The 21,402-nt window shown below is 45.2% G+C and overlaps 1 protein-coding gene across 3 annotated transcripts in view; it reads left to right on the top strand.

Moving 5' to 3' along the window:
- SRPK2 (SRSF protein kinase 2) overlaps window positions 1-21,402 on the top strand; it is a 108,748-nt gene that overhangs the window by 74,158 nt on the left and 13,188 nt on the right. For all 3 annotated transcript variants that reach the window (XM_032221914.1, XM_032221915.1, XM_032221913.1), the window contains exons 5-13: window positions 1,162-1,249; window positions 1,629-1,716; window positions 2,876-2,982; window positions 4,537-4,702; window positions 7,219-7,244; window positions 7,960-8,206; window positions 9,952-10,440; window positions 17,941-18,041; window positions 18,138-18,245. In XM_032221914.1, coding sequence (XP_032077805.1) covers window positions 1,162-1,249; window positions 1,629-1,716; window positions 2,876-2,982; window positions 4,537-4,702; window positions 7,219-7,244; window positions 7,960-8,206; window positions 9,952-10,440; window positions 17,941-18,041; window positions 18,138-18,245 — 1,420 coding nt within the window. The remainder of the gene's footprint in view (window positions 1-1,161; window positions 1,250-1,628; window positions 1,717-2,875; window positions 2,983-4,536; window positions 4,703-7,218; window positions 7,245-7,959; window positions 8,207-9,951; window positions 10,441-17,940; window positions 18,042-18,137; window positions 18,246-21,402) is intronic.

Here is a 21,402-nt window from a genome sequence, read left to right as displayed (position 1 = left end):
GGAGAGAGAGAGAGAGAGAGAGATGGATGGATGGATGGATGGATGGATGGATGGATGGATGGATGGATGGATGGATGGATGATAGGACAGACAGGATGGCCTAACATGCACACACACACACGGACTGCAATATATGTATAATGTGTCCTGTGCAACCTGCTGAATGTAGCAATTTATATGTTTATTAATGCTGCCCTGACATTGGGTCCTGCATCGTTATCAAGTAATAGAAAGTAGAACTCCGAGGCAGGCAAATTCGTCAAAGAACAGTTTTATTGGATACATCATATTGGCACGACTGTTGAAAGCCGACTCTAAAAGTCCCCGCCGCTTTCACTTAATTAAAAGTTTCCTCTTTCCCTCCAAGTCATTGGTCATGCTGTCCAATCCAGGTGCTGGCTGGTTGCTTGGTTACTTCACTACTCCTCTGGCCCGTCACCTGTAAGAATGACCTTGGTTCCCACAGGAAAACTTCATTGTTTTGGCTACAAAACCCCATCTTCCCCCCTCCCTTTGTAGTGAACCTCTCCTGTTCTGACCTAAGCTTCACCAAATCACGAAGCAGACTCCTTGTACCCCCAAATCCCTTCTTATTAAGCTAATGTGAATTGCTCCCATTCACATCCAGCAAAGTCCTGGCAAACAGTTTTTCAAGGGTGAATTTACAACCACAGACCTTCTCTAGCTTGGAGAGCTGACAGGCCAATATCTGCAAAACTTGGCAAGGAGTCTCGGAGAGTCAGGAACCAATTAAGCGAACTAATTGCCTCCTGCAAACTCCACTCCCATTTCGCTCCTCTTTATTCCCTATGGGAGGGGCCATTCACCGTCCACCTGTGCCTTAACTCCCGAGTCAACCCTTGTTCCTTAGCTGTTCCCTTCTGGCAGCTCTGCACATGCGGACATCGGGAACAGGCTCCAGCTGTTCTTCTGCCCCACTGATCTCCGACTCCAAAGGTAGCTGGTAACTGTTGGGTGGCCCTGGCCCCCTCTCTGCCTCCGACACAGACCCCTCATCCAAGCCTTCCCCAGACTCCAGGACTGGCCCATGTTCCTCCCCAACCTCCTCACTGTCTGAGTTTGCTGCCAGCTCCGCTAACCTCTGGCGGGCCACAATGGGATCAATGATAGTTTTTTTCTTTTTTAACTATTATTTTAAAGGGGGAAACGGTTTGTCGCCATGAAAGTGGTCAAAAGCGCTCAACATTATACGGAGACAGCCTTGGATGAAATAAAATTGCTGAAATGTGTAAGTATCTCCACAACTTCCCTTTCTTTCTAGCCGTGAATTGTGTTTCTATAGTTCAGTGGTTCCCAAACTTGGCAACTTTAAGACTTGTGGACTTCAACTCCCAGAATTTTCCAGCCAGAGCTGGCTGGAAAATTCTGGGAGTTGAAGTCCACAAGTCTTAACGTTGCCAAGTTTGGGAACCACTGCTATAGATAAAGGTAATTTTACAACTCATTTAGGAATAAGGAAGAGTGTTTTAGAGCTACACAGTCTTTTCAGAACCGCATTGCCTTTAAAATAAACGAAGGTGCTTTTAAAATAGAATGCATTTAAAATATAATGTGTTGGTGTGCTTTAATTCAAAATGTACATGCTGGTTTTTTGGGTTTTTTTTTAGGTTCGTGAAAGTGATCCTGGCGATCCAAATAAAGATATGGTGGTCCAATTAATTGACGACTTTAAAATTTCCGGCATGAATGGCATACGTATCTTTTCTATCTATTTTTTCTTTTCAAGGCTCATTAAAGGTGGTTCATCCCAGTGGTGGGATTCGAATAATTTAACAACCGGTTCTCTGCCCTAATGACCACCTGAGTAGGCGTGGCTTGGTGGTCATGTGACTGGTGGGGCGTGACCAACTCAACGTCACTCACGTCCCTTGGCGCTTCGCCTTAGCTGTGACAATGTAGTAAGGGTTAACGGGAGAGGCAGTTTCTGTAAGCAGGTCAATAAAGATTGGGCTAGAAACAACACCAGAATGTTTCCTTCCTGCCTTCCTCATAGGATTAGCCCTGTAAAGAGGGAATATCAGAAAAATGACTTTTTAAAAAGTGTATGGATATTTCAGTTATTTGGATATTTCATACAGTAGACAAGAAAGTCATATTCATTTTTGAGCGCTCCCTTCAATTATCTGACAAAGCTCTAAATTGGCGTTTTAGGCTTTTAAAAATATGGCAAATAACTTTTGAAATAATCTAAATATTTTTTGTATTTTTGGAAATATGATTTTAAAATTCAGGTTAAGGTTTATACGGGACAAATCTTAACAATATTTTCTTCAAATATTGACCACATAAGCCTTCACGTTCTAAACGAAATGTCCTTAAGTACTGTAAATGCAGCTATCAAGTTATATTATGATATACAATATTCATTTTACAATATTTAATTTGGATAATACAGTATTTATTTCAGCACGTTTGTCTATTTTGTATAACTATGGGAATGTCTGTTTTCTGTGTCAGTTTTCATAGTGTCGGCTTTGACAATCAAACGATTCATCGTCACTAATTAAAATACCAGCTGATTCTATAACGGATCTATGATACATTATAATTCTAATTATACTTTTAAGGTATTGTTGCCACAGGAACAATTTACGTTCTTTTGACTTATACTAACTACATTGAAAATTCCTTTTTTTGCCTAAGATGTTGTCATAGAGATGTGTTGCACACACTATGAGGTTTATTTTTCTCACTCCCTTTTTTTAATTGCAGCATTTTTATTTAGTGAAATTAATTTATAGTCATATATGCTCATATATATTTTTTCTCCGCTTTTCTGTTGTGATGGCTTTATAAACATTGTATACCAGTTAAAAAAATCACTTGCCCTTTATTATCCTTAATGGAAGCACAGATGTCTGTATGGTTTTTGAAGTACTTGGACATCACCTTTTAAAATGGATAATTAAGTCCAGCTATCAGGGACTTCCAATCCATTGTGTGAAAAGTATAATACAGCAGGTGAGATTCCAGTATTCATATATCATTAATTCAGGTAATTAATATGTTGTTGTCTGTCAGAACTTGAAGAGATTGTATTTTTTTATTAGTCCCCCTCCCCAATACTGCCAACTATTCATAGTGTTAAGAAGAAACTTTCAAGTAATTCGTCATAAGAGCTCAGTTTAACACTGAGATAAGTTGACGCTTGTAAATAAGAATATTTGAAGAGTTCCAAGTTTAGAATGAATTAGTTGCTAACATTTTACAACTTGTAGCAATCAGTCAGGGGTCGGCATCCTTAAACACTCAAAGAGCCATTTGTAACAGTTTCCCACAGAAAAGAAAACATTGGAAGCCACAAAATCCTTCCAGTGCGAAAAGGGAGTAGCTTTACCCACCAAAGGGAGTGTCAGGTTAGACCAAGGGGTCAGCAACCTTAAACACCCAAAGAGCCATTTTGGACCCATTTCCCACAGAAAAAACACCGGGAACCACAAAAACCTTCCCGTGCCTGACTATCTCCTGAGCGGCCACAAAACTAGTATATGTTGTTGAATTAAACATTCTGTTTTCTTCTGAAATTTTTCTTTTATTGGATTTACCCATGGTTGGCCCATCGGGGGTTGAAAAGCTCAAGAAATCATGTACCAGCGGGGGTTGCACATTGGCGGTTGGGCCGCATATTTTGAGTAATAGGGAGCCGCAGCAGAGGGATGAAAGAGCCACATGCGGCTCCAGCAATAGGGAAATGACATTGTGCTTGCCTCAGCCAGTCTTATATAGCAGCGGTCTCCAAAATCCGATCCGTGGACTGGCACTGGGCTGCGGCATGTCATAAAGTGGGCTGTGCAAAGAAGCATCCATGGAATGTAGGCGGCACCTGAAACCATGCCCCCTCCTGGGCGTGGGAAAATCTCTCTCCATGGAATCGGTCCATGGATGGCCAAAAGATTGGGGGCTGCTGTTATATAGCACTTAATACAGGTAGTCCTCGATTTACGTTTGGTGGCTTATGACCTGAAGATCCATCGTCAAATCCCTTCAGTGGTCATGTGACTGAACGTCAGACCCTCGTAACAGCAGTTGCCCCCCCCCCCACTTACGACTGTTGCAACGGTCACGGTCCCTTATGGTCATGTGATCCAAATTCAGCCGCTTGGCAACTGACTCATATTTATGACGGTTGCAGTGACCTCCCTTTGCCACCTTCTGACGAGCCAAGTCAATGGGGAAGCCCTGTCCACTTAACAACCGTGTTCACCTAACTGAACAGCTGCAGGGATTCACTTAACAACGGCGGGATGAAAAGTCATAAAAATCAGCCCTCCCCCGCTTAACAAACGTCTCACTTAGCAACAGGCGTATGCTCCATTACGGTCGTAAGTCGAGGTCCACCTGCCCCATGTTGCTTTCAGAACGCCTTAAGTCGCCCTGCTTGTAAATGCTGAGGTTAAGGAACATCTGGAGGGCTGCGAATAATTCCTCTTGGGGGCTAGAATGTTGAAATCCTGATGGGCGTCCTTGTCTTTGATGGTAATGCCATTATTCTCCGTCTGAATATTTTGCAATCAGGTATTGCAGGGTTTAGATTACCTCCACAGCAAATGTAAGATCATTCATACGGATATCAAACCAGAAAACATCTTGATGTGTGTAGATGACACCTACGTGCGGAGAATGGCGGCGGAAGCGACCGAGTGGCAGAAAGCGGGGGCGCCTCCTCCCTCTGGCTCAGCAGGTAGCGGCGTTTAAAATTCATATTTTCCGCAAACGGGACAATGCGGGCTGTAATGACAGCGGGTCGATTTTACATGATGGGAACAATACGTTTCAATGGGCTGAATTGGAAGGGGTAAATTTTCAAATCGCCTTGAAAAAGGAAAGGAACAGGAGTGTGATATGTATGTGTGTATAATATAGGTAGATAGGTAGGTAGGTAGGTAGGTAGGTAGGTAGGTAGGTAGGTAGGTAGGTAGGTAGGTAGGTAGGTAGATAGATAGATAGATAGATAGATAGATAGATAGATAGATAGATAGATAGATAGATAGATAGATAGATAGAAGATGGATGGATGGATGGATGGATGGATGGATGGATGGAATGAGAGAGAGAGAGAGAGAGAGAGAGAGATGTAGTTGTAGATGTAGATGTATGTGTGTATATATATATTGTTAGTTGCGGTCGTGTCCGGCCCATTGTGACCCCATGGACAATGTTCCTCCAGGCCTTCCTATCCCCTACCATCCTCTGGAGTCCATTGAAGCTCAGACCTGGTGCTTAGGTGACTCCATCCAGCCACCTCATTCTCTGTCGTTCCCTTCTTCTTTTCCCCTCCATTGTTCCCAGCATGAGGCTCTTCTCCAGGGAGTCCTTCCTTCTCATCAGGTGGCCAAAGGATTTGAGTTTCCTCTTCAGGATCTGGCCTTCTAAAGAGCAGTCAGGGTTGACCTCCTCTAGGACTGACCGGTTGGATGGCCTTGCAGTCCAAGGGACTCAATGCAGGAGTCTTCTCCAGCACCAGAGTTCAAAGGCCTCCATTCTTTGGCGCTCAGCCTTCCTTATGGTCCAACCTTCACAGCCATCCATTGCAACTGGGAAAATCAGAGCCTTGACTAGACACACTTTTGTTGGCAGGGTGATGTCTTAGCATTCGCTTAGCATTCGCTGGCTGGGGAATTCTGGGAGTTGAAGTCCAGACATCTTCAAGTTGCCAAGGTTGAGAAACACTAAGATAGATAGATAGATAGATAGATAGATAGATAGATAGATAGATAGATAGATAGATAGATAGATAGATAGATTTGTAGAAATCTCTCTTGTCCTATAACAACGTTGTCATCCTGGGAACGGACGTCTTTCACGAAGCCTCTCTCTTGAGTCAGTTCCAGTCAGTTTCCCAGGTTTTTCTGCAAAGAGAGCAAAGCTTGGTGAAACAGTCTGGCATGGATTGTGGCTTGGGTAGGAACACGAGTGTCCAGTCAAGATAAATGGGTGAATGACAGAGCTCTCGTTTTGAGAATACCAGTGACAACGTTTCCAGACAATGAAGACAAAGTTTTTGAACATACTTGGTAGGCTTAGGCCAGGGACAACCTTCGCAACTTTAAGACTTGTGGAGGTCAGTTCCCAGAATTCCCCAGCCAGCCATGCCTTCTCGAGTAGAGTAGAGTAGAGTAGAGTCAGACCTGGAAGCCATCTTTTACCTTTGTGATGGACATGAGGGTGCTGGGCAGGAACTTGAACCTTCTTTTGGGTGGGGAAAACTTTCAGATTCAGGTTTCCCCAGATGTGCCAATATGACATCTCTAATAAAATGGAACTTTGAAGAAACTCAAGCCTCGGAGTCTTCTTTCGTTGGGGGTGTTACTTGGAACCCTAACATAAAGGAGAGTAGAGTAGAGTAGAGAGTAGAGTGTAGGGAGTAGAATGTAGAGTAGATAGAGTAGAGTATAGATAGAGTAGAAGGTAGAGTAGAGAGTATAATATAGTATAGATAGAGGGTAGAGTAGAATGTAGAGAAGAGGGTAGAGTATAGATAGAGTAGAGGGTAGAGTAGAGAGTAGAGTATAAATATGTAGAGAGTGGAGGGTAGAGTAGAGTGTAGAGAGTAGAATGTAGAGTAGAGAGTAGAGTATAGATAGAATAGAGTGTAAAGTAGAGTGTAGAGGAGAGAGTAGAGTGTAGAGTAGAGTGTAGAGAGTAGAATGTAGAGTAGAGAGTAGAATAGATAGAGTGTAGAGTATAGATAGAGTAGAAGGTAGAGTAGAGAGTATAATATAGTATAGATAGAGGGTAGAGTAGAATGTAGAGAAGAGGGTAGAGTATAGATAGAGTAGAGGGTAGAGTAGAGTATAAATATGTAGAGAGTGGAGGGTAGAGTAGAGTGTAGAGAGTAGAATGTAGAGGAGAGAGTAGAGTATAGATAGAATAGAGTGTAAAGTAGAGTGTAGAGGAAAGAGTAGAGTGTAGAGTAGAGTGTAGAGAGTAGAATGTAGAGTAGAGAGTAGAGTATAGATAGAGTGTAGAGTAGAGGGTAGGGTAGGGTAGGATAGGGTAGGATAGAAGAGAAGAGGAACAGAGCAGAATAAAACAAACACAATAGAATAGAATAGAATTCTTTATTGACCAAATGTATTTGGACACACAAGGAATTTGTTTCTGGTGGAGTCTTATATCCATTGTTTGCTATTTTTAAAAAATATACATTTGAATATTCATAAATGTGACTCTGGCTTCTCTTATTTTATTTTTCAGTGAGTACTGCCCCACAACAAAAGCCTGTAAGTACTGTTACATTATTGTTACTTGGGTATCTGATTTTTTGGGGGGATAGTTGAAAGATAAAACCTTTTAAATTTCATGTATGAATCTCATCTGATGACAAGTCTTTTTGCAGTATCCTTCCCCTGGAGTGGGGTGGGAATGGAGATTTTGCAGTATCCTTCCCCTGGAGTGGGGTGGGAATGGAGATTTTGCAGTATCCTTCCCCTGGAGTGGGGAGGTAATGGAGATATTGCAGTATCCTTCCCCTGGAGTGAGGAGGGAATGTAGATTTTACAGGATCCTTCCCCTGGAGTGAGGAGGGAATGTAGATTTTACAGTATCCTTCCCCTGGAGTGGGGAGGGAATGTAGATTTTGCAGGATCCTTCCCCTGGAGTGGGGAGGGAATGTAGATTTTACAGGATCCTTCCCCTGGAGTGGGGAGGGAATGTAGATTTTGCAGGATCCTTCCCCTGGAGTGGGGAGGGAATGTAGATTTTACAGGATCCTTCCCCTGGAGTGGGGAGGGAATGTAGATTTTGCAGGATCCTTCCTCTGCCACGGCTACCAAGCCACATCTACAGAACCGAAAGCAAAAAATTTTGAATCCCACCACTGGGCAATGGGTTTTCCCATCGCTAAATGTAGGTAATATCGGCAGATCAACAACACCAAATCAGCTGATTGTGTCTCCGTGATTCCAAACAAATTTGTGGATTTTCTTTTTTCTCCAGATTGGAAAGATCTCTAAAAATAAAAAGAAGAAACTAAAAAAAAAGCAAAAGAGGCAGGCTGAACTCCTGGAAAAACGTTTGCAGGAAATCGAAGAACTAGAACGGGAGGCCGAAAGGAAAAAAACAGAAGAAAACGTCACCTCTACGATACCATCCAACGACCAAGAGGATGGGTACCATCCCGAGGTCAAACTAAAAAGTGTAGAATTAGAAGAAGTGGTGGATGAAGAACCTGGGAACGAAGATGGTAAGTTAGTTCCTCAATTTATTGAATTTATTTGGCTGCCCAACTCATAGACATACTGTATTTTTCGGTGTATAAGACGCACTTTCCCCCACGCCAGAAAAAAGTGGATTCAAATGTCTGTGCGTCTTATACAGCGAATGTTGCTGAAGCCCCAATGATTGGCAGTTGGATCTGCCTCCCAGAATACCGCCTATCAGCTGTTTCACGCTGCAGAGATTGCCGCCGCCCATTGGTGCCTATTCCCGCCGCCTGGAAATGGGCTGAAAATGGGACACGCAGAGGATGAAAATGGGGCGCGCAGAGACCGAAAACGGGATGCATAGAGGCAAAAATTGGGCTGGGTGGAGGCGGTGATAGGCGGTGACAGCGGCAATGGGCGATCCCTGCAGCCTGGAACAGCTGATAGGCGGTATTCTGGGAGGCAGATCCAAACACCAATCAGCTGCTTTTGCTAAATCAGGCTGTGTTGAAGTTGACCAGGCTGTTTGCTGCAAGGAGGCAAATTGCTGGGATGCAGAGGCAGATTTTTTTTTCTTGTGCTAATCAGGCTAAACTGAAACTGAAACTGAAACAGGCTGTTTGCTGTTTGCTGCCAGGAGGCAAATTGCTGGGAGGCAGAGGCAGTTTTTTTTTCTTGTTTTCCTCCCCAAAAGCTAGGTGCGTCTTATGGTCCAGACCATCTTGTAGTCTGAAAAATACGGTAAGTCTCAGGGACTGTATGTACACAAGTAGTCCTCAACTTATAGCCATTCATGTAGTGACCATTCGAAGTTGCACGGAAGAAGTGAGTTATGGCCATTTTTCACAGTAACGAGCAACCCCCCCCCCCTCCAGTCAAGTGATCGAAAATTCAGATGCTTGGCAACTGGTTCATACTTATGACGGTCGCAGTGTCCCGGAGTCAAGTGGTTCATACTTATGACGGTCGCAGTGTCCCGGAGTCATTTTGCTGAGCAGAGTCAGTGTGGAAGCCAGATTCACTTAACAACTGTGGCAAGAAAAAGTCATCAAATGGGGCAAAGCCCGCCAAACAGCTGTTCTCGCTCAGCAACGGAAATTTGGGGATGAATTATGGTCGAAAGTTGAGGACTAACTGTATGCTTCACCTCACCTTGTGTTGTGGCCCGCCAGTGGAGTTGGCAGCAGATTCGGACAGTGAGGAGATTGGGGAGGAACCTGGGCCAGTCCTGGAGTCTGGGTAAGGCTCTGATGAGGGCTGTGTGTCGGAGGCAGAGAGGGGGCCAGGGCCGTATGGCAGTTATCAGCTGCCTTCGGAGTCATACATCACTGAGGCAGAAGAACAGCTGGAGCCTGTTCCCAGTGTGCGCATGCGCAGAGTTGCCAGATGAAGGGAACAGCTAAAGAACAGGGGTGGACTTGGGAGGAAGGCCACAAGTGGACAATGAATGGCCGCTCCCAGATGAAATAAAAGAGGAGCGAAAGGGGAGTGGAGTTTGCAGGAGACCATTAGTTTGCTTAATTGGTTCGTGACTCTCCGAGGCTCCTTGCCAAGTTTTGCAGATATCGGCCTGGCAGCTCTCCAAGCCAGATAAGGTCTGTGACCGTAAATCCTCCCTTGAAAGACTTCGCTGGATGTGAATGAGCAGAATTCACAGTATATTAATAAAAGGGTTTTTTGTCGGGACCAGGAGTTTGCTTCAGGCTCTTGGGAAGCCTCGGTCAGAACACCTTGAAAGTTAGCATTTTAAAAGATGTTTTTACCTCATGTCCTTTGTATCCCTCAGGAGAAACGGAAGACCAAGACGAGAAAGAAGACACGGAAAAAGAAAACACAGAGAAAGATGACGACCTGGAGCAAGAATTAGCTAATTCCGAGTCCACGGATCCCGCTTGGATAGAATCCCCTAAAACCAACGGCCACATTATCGATGGCCCTTTCTCCCTGGAAGAACAGATTGAGGAGGAAGAGGAAGATGAGGAAGACAGCCCCAACACCGAGCAATACAACCTCGACGAGCCCAACACCAAAAGCGAGTACAGTTACAGTAGCTCTTACGAACAATTTAACGGCGAATTGCCAAACGGACGTCATAACATTCCGGAATCACAATACGATGAATATTCAGCTTCGGTGTTTCCCGGAGCTTTAGATTCCGTCGCTTGTGGTTCGGTGGTTTCCGAAGAATCGACGGTAACCGAAAGAGAAGAAAGTACTCCATCCCACGACCGGAGCAGGACGGTTTCGGCATCCAGTACGGGAGAGTTGCCAAAAAGTAAGCGTTTTCCGTTACCGTAATGTTATGCGATCGAGGTCTGTTTTAGTAACTCTTAAGTGAAGATGCTTCTTCTATACAGAGGAGTCCTTGGTGCCCTCTGAGCTTGGTTGTTTTCTTGCAGACGTTTCACTACCCAAACTAGGTAACATCATCAGTGCTAGAAGGGAGAAGGGTTTACGGAAAGGAGGAGGAAGAGGACTGTGGGGTCCTTGGTGCTCTCTGAGCTTGATAGTTTTCTTGCAGACATTTCATTACCCAACTAGGTAACATCATAAGTGCTAAAAGGGAGGAGGAGGAGGAGGAAAAAATAATGTGGTGTCCTTTGTGCTCTCTGAGCTTGATTGTTTTCTTGCAGACATTTCATTACCCAACTAGGTAACATCATCAGTGCTAAAAGGGAGGAGGAGGAGGAGGAGGAAAAAATAATGTGGTGTCTTTGGTGCTCTCTGAGCTTGATTGTTTTCTTGCAGACATTTCATTACCCAACTAGGTAACATCATCAGTGCTAAAAGGGAGGAGGAGGAGGAGGAGGAGGAGGAGGAGGAGGAGGAGGAGGAGGAGGAGGAGGAGGAAATAATGTGGCGTCCTTGGTACTCTCTGAGCTTGATTGTTTTCTTGCAGACATTCCATTACCCAACTAAGTAACATCATCAGTGCTAGGTAGGCCTAGAAGACCTCCAAGGTCCCTTCCATATCTGTTACTCTGTTATTCTGTTGGTCCTCTAAGACCTCCTCTAGACCAGTGCTAAGTAAGTAGTACTAGTAGTCCCTATGATGTTACCTAGTTGGGTCAGGCAACGCCCGCAAGAAAATCAGCCAAGCTCAGAGCGCACCAAGGACCCCACCGTTCAACCCCAAGCTAACAAATATTCTCCTTTTTCTACACTTTCTGTTCGTAACCTCGAATCCGCCGGATGCGGAGACGGTAACCATGTTTTCAGAATAAACCTTGATTTAGATTGGTCTGCAGCTGTGCATAGGCGTGGACACCTATCTACGCTGCGCGGGGGTGGATGAATAAGTACAGGTTGCAGATGGTTGCAGACCAGCTGATGTGTCCTCCTTCCGGATCAACAACCACACGTTGTGTAAAATTGTGCGTTCCTGCATGCTGATTGATTGATCGGGCTTCTTTCTTGTTTGTGCTCCGCCTTGCCAGAAAGTGAACATTTGCAGGGGTATAAATGCAACGGTTCCACCACAAAACCGGGTTCGATTAAAGCGCGCTCGACGAAACCACGTAGCTGACGTCATCACAGGGCGACGACAGCGTGGAGACAGAAGCACGCTGTAAACGCTAAACCTAAAATTAACCCCTAAACCTAAACCTAACCCCCCTAAACCTAATCCTAAACCTAACCCTAAACCTAATCCTTAAACTAAACCTAAACCTAACTCTAAACCTAACCCTTAACCTAACCCTAAACCTAACTCTAAACCTAACCCTTAACCTAACCCTAAACCTAATCCTAACCCTTAACCTAACCCTAAACCTAACCCTAACCCTTAACCTAACCCTAAACCTAACCCTAAACCTAACCCTAAACCTAACCCTTACCTTAACTTGAATCGGCTTGCTTTCAAAGTGCTATTTAAAGTGCCCTTCTTTCTCCGCACTCGCTGTTGTCGCCCTGTTGGTGACGTCAGCGACGCAGTTTATTCGGGCGCGCTTTAGTCAAGCGCGGTTTTGTCGTGCCACAAAATGCAACAACTACGCAGCTGCCTCTGAATGACAAGCGCACACCTTCCCTAACGGGCAGGGCTACCGTATTTTTCAGAGTATAAAAGCCACCTTTTCCCTCAAAAAAAAAGAGGCTGAAAATCTGGGTGCGTCTTATACACTGAATACAGCATTTTTTTGCCTCCAGAAACCCCTCCCACTTCACCATAATGGCCATGCAGAGCCTTTAGAAGGCTTTCAGAGTGATCCTGGGGGTGAGGAGGGCAGAAATGAGCGAAGAATAGGCAGTTTTTTGCTCAATTTTGCCCCCCAGGAGCACTCTATAAGCCTCTTAAAACAGTGATTCCCAAACTTGGCAACTTTAAGACTTGTGGACTTCAACTCCCAGAATTCTCCAGCCAGCAAAGCTCTGAGAGTTGAAGTCCACAAGTCTTAAAGTCGCCAAGTTTGGGAACCACTATCCTAAAGGCTATTCATGCCCTTAAAAAAAAACACACAGGCCAGTTTTCACGAAAAACGGGCCATTTTGGGGAGGTCTGCAGAGTGCCAAAACTTTTATTTTTTAATTTGCCTCTTCAAAATCTTGGTGAGTCTTATACTCTGGTGCATCTTATACTCCGAAAAATATGGTAAGTACGGCTTAGTGTGAGAAGAAAGAATAAGAATATGGCATTGTTAAGCAAATTTATGTGGAGCTAATGTTCAGAATGCTTTGTTTGCGTCGTTAAAAGCGTAGGATGCTTCCTCCGCTGTTATTTGGTTATTTAAAAAATCGAAACACTCCTTTTGGATAGAAGTGAAAACTGTATAATAAATATAGCATACCTCAAAGAGGGGTTGCCACAGAGAAGAGGGGGGGGGGGTCAAGCTGTTTTACCCCAAAGACCAGACGAGGAATAATGGATGGAAACTGATCAAGGAGACATTCAACCTGGAAATAAGGAGACAATTTCTGACAGTGAGAACAATCAACTCATAGAACAGAAGTTGCTTTCTTTCAGACGTTGTGGGAGTTTCATCATTGGAGGCGTTCAAGAAGAGATTTGACTGCCATTTGTCAGAAATGGTGCAGGGTCTCCTGCTTGGGCGGGGGGTTGGACTAGATGACCTCCAAGGTCCCTTCCCACCCCGTTAATCGCTCTGTCAAATGACTTTCTGTCTGTACTACAGTTCAAAGAGTGCTCAACTTTACAATCATTTTTTTTGGTGACAGTTTGAAGTTACAGTGGCGCTGAAAAATAGTGGCTTATGATCGTTTTCACATGTAACAAGCGGTGCAGCATTTCCATGCTCCTTGACTTAAAACCGTTCATTTAGTGACTGTTTTGTGAGGCCTGCAGCCATCTTTTCTTTTGGATCTTTGTCCCTGCCACACTTTCTATTATTCTACTATGCATTTTCTATGGTGGGGAAATGGGATTGTACGGAGTGAGATGCTATGTAGCCATAACAACATTCTTTCTAGAAAACCAAGGTCATCCTTTGTCTTTGCACCTCTACACCTGACCGGAACTGGATGGGTGGAAGCTGCCAGCGTGGCAGTGGGAGATTGGACCATGGGATGGACTTGTGGGTGTGGGGGGCAAGATCTTGAACTTTCAACTGGGTGGGGAAAACCGGGAAGCTTTCAGATTCAGGTTTTCCCAGATGTGCCAACATGGCTCTCTTCATAAATTGCAACTTTGAGGAAACTTTTGCCTCGGACTCTGATTTAATTTTGGATGCTATTTGGAATCCTGATATGTTTGAAGTTACGAAGCCACTGAAAAAAGTGACTTACGACCATTTTTCACACTTACAACCGTTCCAGCCTCCCCATAGTCACGTGATCAAAATTTGCACGTCTGGCAATTGGTTCACGTTTATGATGGTCGCAGTGTCTCGGGGTCACGTGATCTGAGATACAATTTTGCTTGACACGCTTCTGCTGGGGTGAATTTTGCGAGATGTTTTTGAACTTTTCAGAGCCGGTGAGAATTTTTGTCTAACCAACTTCCCTCAGAAGCCGTGGGTGGGAGCCAAACTAGCTGAAGCTTTGTGAATCATGGTTGTAAGTGTGAAAGTGAAGGAGGGTGTGTGTGTGTGTGTGTGTGAGAGAGAGAGAGAGAGAGAGAGAGAGAGATTTAGCAACCATTGCCAAATAAATAAAATTGAGGAACGAGGAATTGTTCACCCAATGTTATGGAAATTATGATAATCTAACCCTGTTAGATTTGTAGCTTGAATACCAGAAAATTAACAGGATGGCTGCTGAAAAAAGCTAAAATTATTTAACGCGGGGGCACTGATTTTGCTTTTCCGAAGGTCGCAAAAAGGGGATTCTTTATTTAATATTTGAGTTGTTTTTTTTAAAGTTAGTAAAATATCAAAACTAGAAAAAAAAAGTCTTTTCTCCCTTTAAGGGCTGGGATGGTGAGACTATGGCCGTCACCCCAGGTCAAATCCCATGCGTATGCGCCTCCCGCCGGCAAGCTGATTTTTGGGTCTCTGCCACGCATGCGGGAGATATGTGCACATGCACCGGGATGCATGGGGTACAGCACGTCCCCGATGCCCCGTTTTTGGTCCCAGGAGGCTTCGGGGAGGCTTGCTAGGCCCAAAACTGACTGCGGGAGAGGTTGCACACATGCGCGTGGCAGTGGTGGGTTCCGGATCCCGTTCCAACCAGTACAGTTGGAACGGGCTCGGTGTTGCCCACATGGACGCGCACAGCGTGCGCATGCATCATACCTGCCTTCAACGCCTCCGCGATGCTACAAATGCTCGGCGGAGCATTGCACAGGCACCGTACGCACCATGCACATGCGCGGAAGTGCCAAAGGCTTAAAGGACAGGTAAGGAGCTCAGGTGGGCCTTCCGGAACACCGTACCAGAACAGTACCCCGTGCTCCGGGCAGGCTCCGGTACGCCTGTACGGGGGCGTAACGGCTGCAACCTACCACTGGCGCATGGGGGCAGGATATGCGGAGTGTGTGGTGTCGCGTGCATTATGCGTGGGGGCACAGGCATGCGGGGACAAAAAGATTAACTGTCACTGCTTTAGGGTTTTTTTTAAAAAGAATTAAATAATATAGAGGATTCTCTTGATATGAATTATGATAAAGGTTAATAAATTAACAGAAGCGCATACTACACTCCCACATCAAAGTGAAGCAGAGATGATCAAATTGATTCTCTTATCCGAAGACGAGATTATATCTAACTTTTTTTTTCTATTCTGAAATTCCTTCCGGATTTTGTGCTGGCAATGAAAAAGTTTTGATTGTGTTTTTTTCTAATTGGATTCTATTGTTATGGAAATGGCTTGTACGTCCAAGTTGTGTCGAAGTAAAAAGTGGCAGTTTTAATGTTGTTATTTCAAACCGTGCAAAGAGAGTCGGAAGCCAGTGTTTTTTTCTTTCCTTTTCCCTCTTCCCTCCACCATATTTTCTTTAATTTTCCTCCCCCTCCTCCTCGTTTTTTTTAAATCACTTTCTCGAATTGGTGTTTTCTATTTTGATAGATCAAATTTTTTTTTAAAAAAAGGAAATTTGATCACATGATCGTGGGGATGCTGCGAGAGCTCTCAGCTGTGAAAAACAATCCTAAATCACTCTTTTTTTGGTAACTTTGAACAGCCACGAAATGAACTGTTGTAAGTCGAGAACTACCTGTAATTAACTCACATCAGAATCTCTGATACGGGAAAATTCTTAGTGGTGCTTGATTTAGAGAGGCACTTTTCTGAAAAGCCAATGCAATCAATCGTAAGTTGCATCAACAGGGATACAATTGAGGAGCCGAGGTGGCGCAGTGGTTAGAGTGCAGCACTGCAGGCTACTTCAGCTGACTGCAGTTCTGCAGTTCGGCTGTTCAAATCTCACCGGCTCAAGGTTGACTCAGCCTTCCATCCTTCCGAGCAGAGGTGGGTTCCTACCAGTTCGCACCTATTCGGTAGAACCGGTTCGTCAAATCTACCGAACCGGTTAGAAGAGGTTCCACCAGTGGACCCGGAAAGCAGGCCACACCTACAAAAGAGGTTCCAAAAATTTTTGAAACCTACCACTGGTCCTTGGATATGATTATTCTACACTCTCATGCTCCTATTTATAAAACTCAGGGCCTCTGTGAAAGGTAAGGATGACTACTGCGTTTGTGGTGCAATCAGAACATTGCGTGTGTTGAAGTTATTTTAACGCAAAGCAAAGATGCCTTTTAAAAAACAAGTTTACATCATATTCTTATGCAGGCCAGTGCTGTGTGTGAGTAATTTAAGGTGGTTCTGACAAGTGTCATCGGCATCTTCATATCCGGTCACATGGGTGGCAAGCCACTCCCATCCGGTCACATGGGCGGCAAGCCACTCCCACAAAGGAGGCCACACCCACAGAGTAGGTTCGAACAATTTTTGGAACCCACCACTGCTTCCGAGGTGGGTAAAATGAGGACCCAGATTGTTGTTGGGGGCAATATGCTGACTCTGTAAACCGCTTAGAGAGGGCTGAAAGCCCTATGAAGTGGTATATAAGTCTAACTGCTATTGCTATTGCTATTGCTACAATCCAGATCAAGGGAGGTACTAATACCACTCTCTAAGAAAAGAAAAGAAAGAGAAAATAAGGTGGTGTCATAACAGGCGCTAGGGATGGTAAACAAAGCAATCCAAACTGTACCTTATAACCTTTTAAATGGAATAACAATAGTATAAGAATGGCAAAGAAAAAGAATAACCACGTGAATGTATACCTATAATTGTATGTAGGAGAATAAATGACAGTAAGAATATATAGCACAATATAGGTAAACAATATTTGGTTATAAATAGCTAAGTATAAATAAATATAGAATAGTACATAAAAATGGATAACGAATAAGGAGATCATGAAAGCAAGATAGATATGTGTAGAAGGGAAAACACTAACTGTGGGAGATGGGCGGGGGGAGTGCGTACATTCGTGGGGGAAGCACGGTAGGAGCGCAGCACCCCCGCAACCCATATTTGATCCCAGGAGGCTGCAGGGAGGCCTACTTCGCCCAAAACAGGGTGCGGGGCGGGGGTTGTGCACACATGCGCAGAGGTTCGGGGGGGGGGTGTTGTGCGCATATTGCATAATGGGTGTGGGCGCTTTCAGCAGGCGACTTCAAAAAGGTTAGCCATGACTGCTATATGATATAGTATATTACATAAGAGGGGGTTTTTTCTGGCACTTATTTAAGTCATCACAGTCGATAGACAATGGTTAAAATGATAATGATTGTAATTTATAGCACGTTAGGTTGGTGTATCCTTTCAAACATTTTCTTCCTACGTATTCTGATGTCAACCCTGAATCCGAACCTGCCCGAAGCCATCTTGGAGCTTCAGTGCTGCCACAGGAGGGTGGATTAGAGGTAACTTGGGCTGTGTAGTCGAAACAAACTACTTTCTCTTGGGAACCAAGGTCGTTCTCACAGCTGGCTGGAGAAAGGAGGAGCGATGTGACCAGGCAACCAGACAGTGCTTTAATTGGACCATGTGACTGACTGTTTGGCTTGAGGGAAAAGCGTTTACTTTTAATTAGGTGAAAACCGTGGGAACCTTCAGAATTGGTTTTCACCAGATTTGTGCCAATATGACAAATCCAATAAAGCTATTCATTGAGGAACTCATCTCCCACGGAGTTTTGCTTGGTACGGGGTCTATTACTTGGAACCCTGACCTCTGAACTCTTTTTTTTAAAGATGGCAAAGACATCAGATGGCAAAGACTCTCCACAATTGGGATTTCTTTTTAAAAAATAAAGGTTGGGTTATGCGCTCCGAATATTAACTCTGTATTTCTTTCTTTCTTTTAATAGCAAAAACCCGGGCTGCTGATTTGCTGGTGAATCCGTTAGATCCAAGAAACGCCGATAAAATTAGAGTTAAAATTGCCGACCTGGGGAATGCTTGCTGGGTGGTAAGTGTAATGAATGAAACATGTTTACAACTTTGCTGTTTAAGTCTCCTAGTTGGAGCGTTTTGTAAATTAATGCCTGTCCTTTCCGTTTTTTAGCATAAACATTTTACAGAAGATATCCAGACCCGACAGTATAGATCGATCGAAGTTTTAATAGGGGCTGGTTACAGTACACCGGCTGATATCTGGAGTACAGCATGCATGGTAAGAACCGTGCTCGTTTTCCTGCTTTTGAATCGTCATCTTTTAATGATGATTGTGGGGTGGAATCTGAGTAACTGAATGGAGCTGAGTGGTGACTGGCCGGATGCCTTTCATGTCACCGGGGGGAGTTCTATTCAGCAGATATAGTTTTCAACATTCCCAGAGAGATAGAAAAATATCTGCCTCTACCTAGTATCAAACTCACAGCCTCCTGATTGCGAGGCGAAAGTTCTACCTCTAGGCCACCACATCGCTCAATCAGAAATATTTGGAATCAGAAATACAGTAAAATTATTATGATTTCTGACCAAGATAGTTTTACTATTTATTTGAAATGGCAGTAACTTGTAGAGGGGCATTGTAATTTCTGGTGGCTAAAGGCATTGGCTAAAATCCAGCTATATATTTCTTTTCTTTAGTCTGTCAATTCCCTTTCCTTGATTAATTAAATTTGGCTTAAAGCACCCAGTAAGTACCAGTGTACAGGGTTAGTCCTCGACTTACGACCACAAAATTTCCGTTGCTAAGCGAGAACAGTTATTAAGGGAATTTTGCCCCATTTTACAACCTTTCTTGTCCTGGGCGTTAAGTGAATTACTGCAGTTGTCAAGCTCGTCATACGGATGTCAAGTGAATCGGACTTCTCCGTTGATTTTGCTCATCAGAAGGTCGCCAAAGGGGAGCATGTGACCCAGGAACACGGCAACTGTCATAAGTATGAATCAGCTGCCAAGCATTTGAATTTTGATCATGCAACTGCAGGGATTCTGCGATGGTTGCAGTGATTCACTTAGCAATTGTGGCAAGCAAGTCGTACAGTGGGGCAAAACTCCATCAATCTCACTTAGCAACATAAATTTTGGGATCATTTGCGGTTGTAAGTCGAGGACTACCTGTAGCTCTGAAATGGTGACCCAGGCAGCTCAGGGGGTTATCTGATTTACAATAAAAATTAACAGCACCCAGAGCTGAGCTCAGAATTTACACCCTGTATCAAGCTCGATTTCATCGAGGGCCGCATCAGGGTTGTGTTTGACCTCGGGGTGCCGACATCACTCATTGAGGTTCCCATTTTCAGCCAGGATGGCCTCCTGCAGCCCTCTGCCAGTGAAAATGGAGCCTGGGGAGCCCTTCTTTTGTGCTGGCAGAGGGCTTCAGGAGGCTGTTACAGCCCAAAACAGAGAGGGCTGCAGGAGGCTGTTACAGCCAAAAACGGAGAGGGCTGCAGGAGGCTGTTACAGCCAAAAACAGAGAGGGCTGCAGGAGGCTGTTACAGCCCAAAACAGAGAGGGCTGCAGGAGGCTGTTACAGCCCAAAACAGAGAGGGCTGCAGGAGGCTGTTACAGCCAAAAACGGAGAGGGCTGCAGGAGGCTGTTACAGCCAAAAACGGAGAGGGCTGCAGGAGGCTGTTACAGCCCAAAACAGAGAGGGCTGCAGGAGGCTGTTACAGCCAAAAACGGAGAGGGCTGCAGGAGGCTGTTACAGCCAAAAACAGAGAGGGCTGCAGGAGGCTGTTACAGCCCAAAACAGAGAGGGCTGCGGGAGGCTGTTACAGCCCAAAACAGAGAGGGCTGTGGGAGGCTGTTACAGCCCAAAACAGAGAGGGCTGCGGGAGGCTGTTACAGTCAAAAATAGAGAGGGCTGCAGGAGGCTGTTACAGTGCGGCCGTGTGCCGGTCCTTTGCTGTTTCTAGGACGGCCCTACAGACCAGATCTAAGCACCCCGTGGGCGGGATCCAGCCACTGGCCTTGCTGTAAGACAGTGATGGCTAACCTTTTTTGATGCCGAGTGACCAAAGCGCGCATGCAAAGCCCCAAAATGCAATGCGAGTGCTCCCCACACATGTGCCCCAGCCCCTACGCATGCACCCTACCCCCCTTGCCCATTTTTGGCTTCCAGGTTGGTGCTGGTGGCTTCCCAGGCCCCAAACGGGGCACGGGGAGCGCACACACATGCACGAATCCCTCAAACGCAATGCGAGTGCCCCCTGCACATGCGCCCCGCCCCCGCCGCATGCACGTGTGCATCTACTTCATGTGCCCTGGCCCCCATGCATGCGCAGCAGAGCCCCGAAGACCAGCTGGCCAATAGGAGGTGCGTGTGCATGCGCGGTGGAGCTGGGCTGGGGCGACGGCTGCTGTGCCTGCAGAGAGGGCTCGTGTACTATAGGTTCGCCATCACAGCTGTAGGACATAAGAGTTTCTCCATTGAATTCAAGGCTTGTTTTGTTCCCGTCCGTGGTGTTGCCACTACTCAGTTGGAAGAACATTGTCATCCCCTGGTGATTGCCAGTAGCAAGTCTCCCCCGATGCTTCCCCTTCACACATTCCTCCTACTCAACAGAACCATAGACATTTGTCTCCGGAGGACATTTCAAGGATCCCCATCAAGACATCAGGCGCGTAACTCAATTGGCAGCGGAACGAATCCCGCTCCTCAAACTTACCCTGAAGAGCCGTGGAACCTCTGTCTTCCTGGTGGCCCAGAGCTTGGAGAAGACCATATGTTGCCCAGTGGGCTGTATCTCACCTGCCCAATTGTGTGCAGGCTTCATCTGAGGTTGACGCAGCCCTTCCATCGGTTTCAAGTCAATCAGAATAGAGCTGGAAGGGACCTTGGAGGCCTTCTAGTCCAACCCCCTGCTCAAGCAGGAGACCTTATCCCATTTCAGACAAGTGGCTGTCCAGTCTCTTCTTAAAACCATCCAGTGATGGAAGTCTTTAGAGCAGTGTTTCTCAACCTTGGCAACTTGAAGATGTCCGGACTTCAACTCCCAGAATTCCCCAGCCAGCATTCGCTGGCTGGGGAATTCTGGGAGTTGAAGTCCAGACATCTTGAAGTTGCCAAGGTTGAAAAACACTGCTTTAGAGGTCCTCCGTCATCCAGCTCATGGTTGTCCCAAAGGTGTTTTTTTCAGGAGGTCACTGGACTTCCTTGTTTTTTCTTTTGAAGACGTTTCCCTTCTCATTCAAGAAGCTTCTTCAGCTCTGACCATTCCATTCCCCACTATCCTGTCAGAGTTGAAGAAGCTTCTTGGATGAGAAGTGAAATATCCTCAAAGAAAAAAACAAGAAAGTCCAGTTTGTTCTGATCTGGGCTTCACCAAATCACGAAGCAGACTCCTCGTCCCGACAAAACCCCCTTTTAATTAAGTTA

The sequence above is a fragment of the Thamnophis elegans genome, chromosome 7, assembly GCF_009769535.1.
Source record: "Thamnophis elegans isolate rThaEle1 chromosome 7, rThaEle1.pri, whole genome shotgun sequence".
Lineage (NCBI taxonomy): Eukaryota > Metazoa > Chordata > Lepidosauria > Squamata > Colubridae > Thamnophis > Thamnophis elegans.
This window is presented reverse-complemented; position numbering and strand designations above follow the sequence as displayed.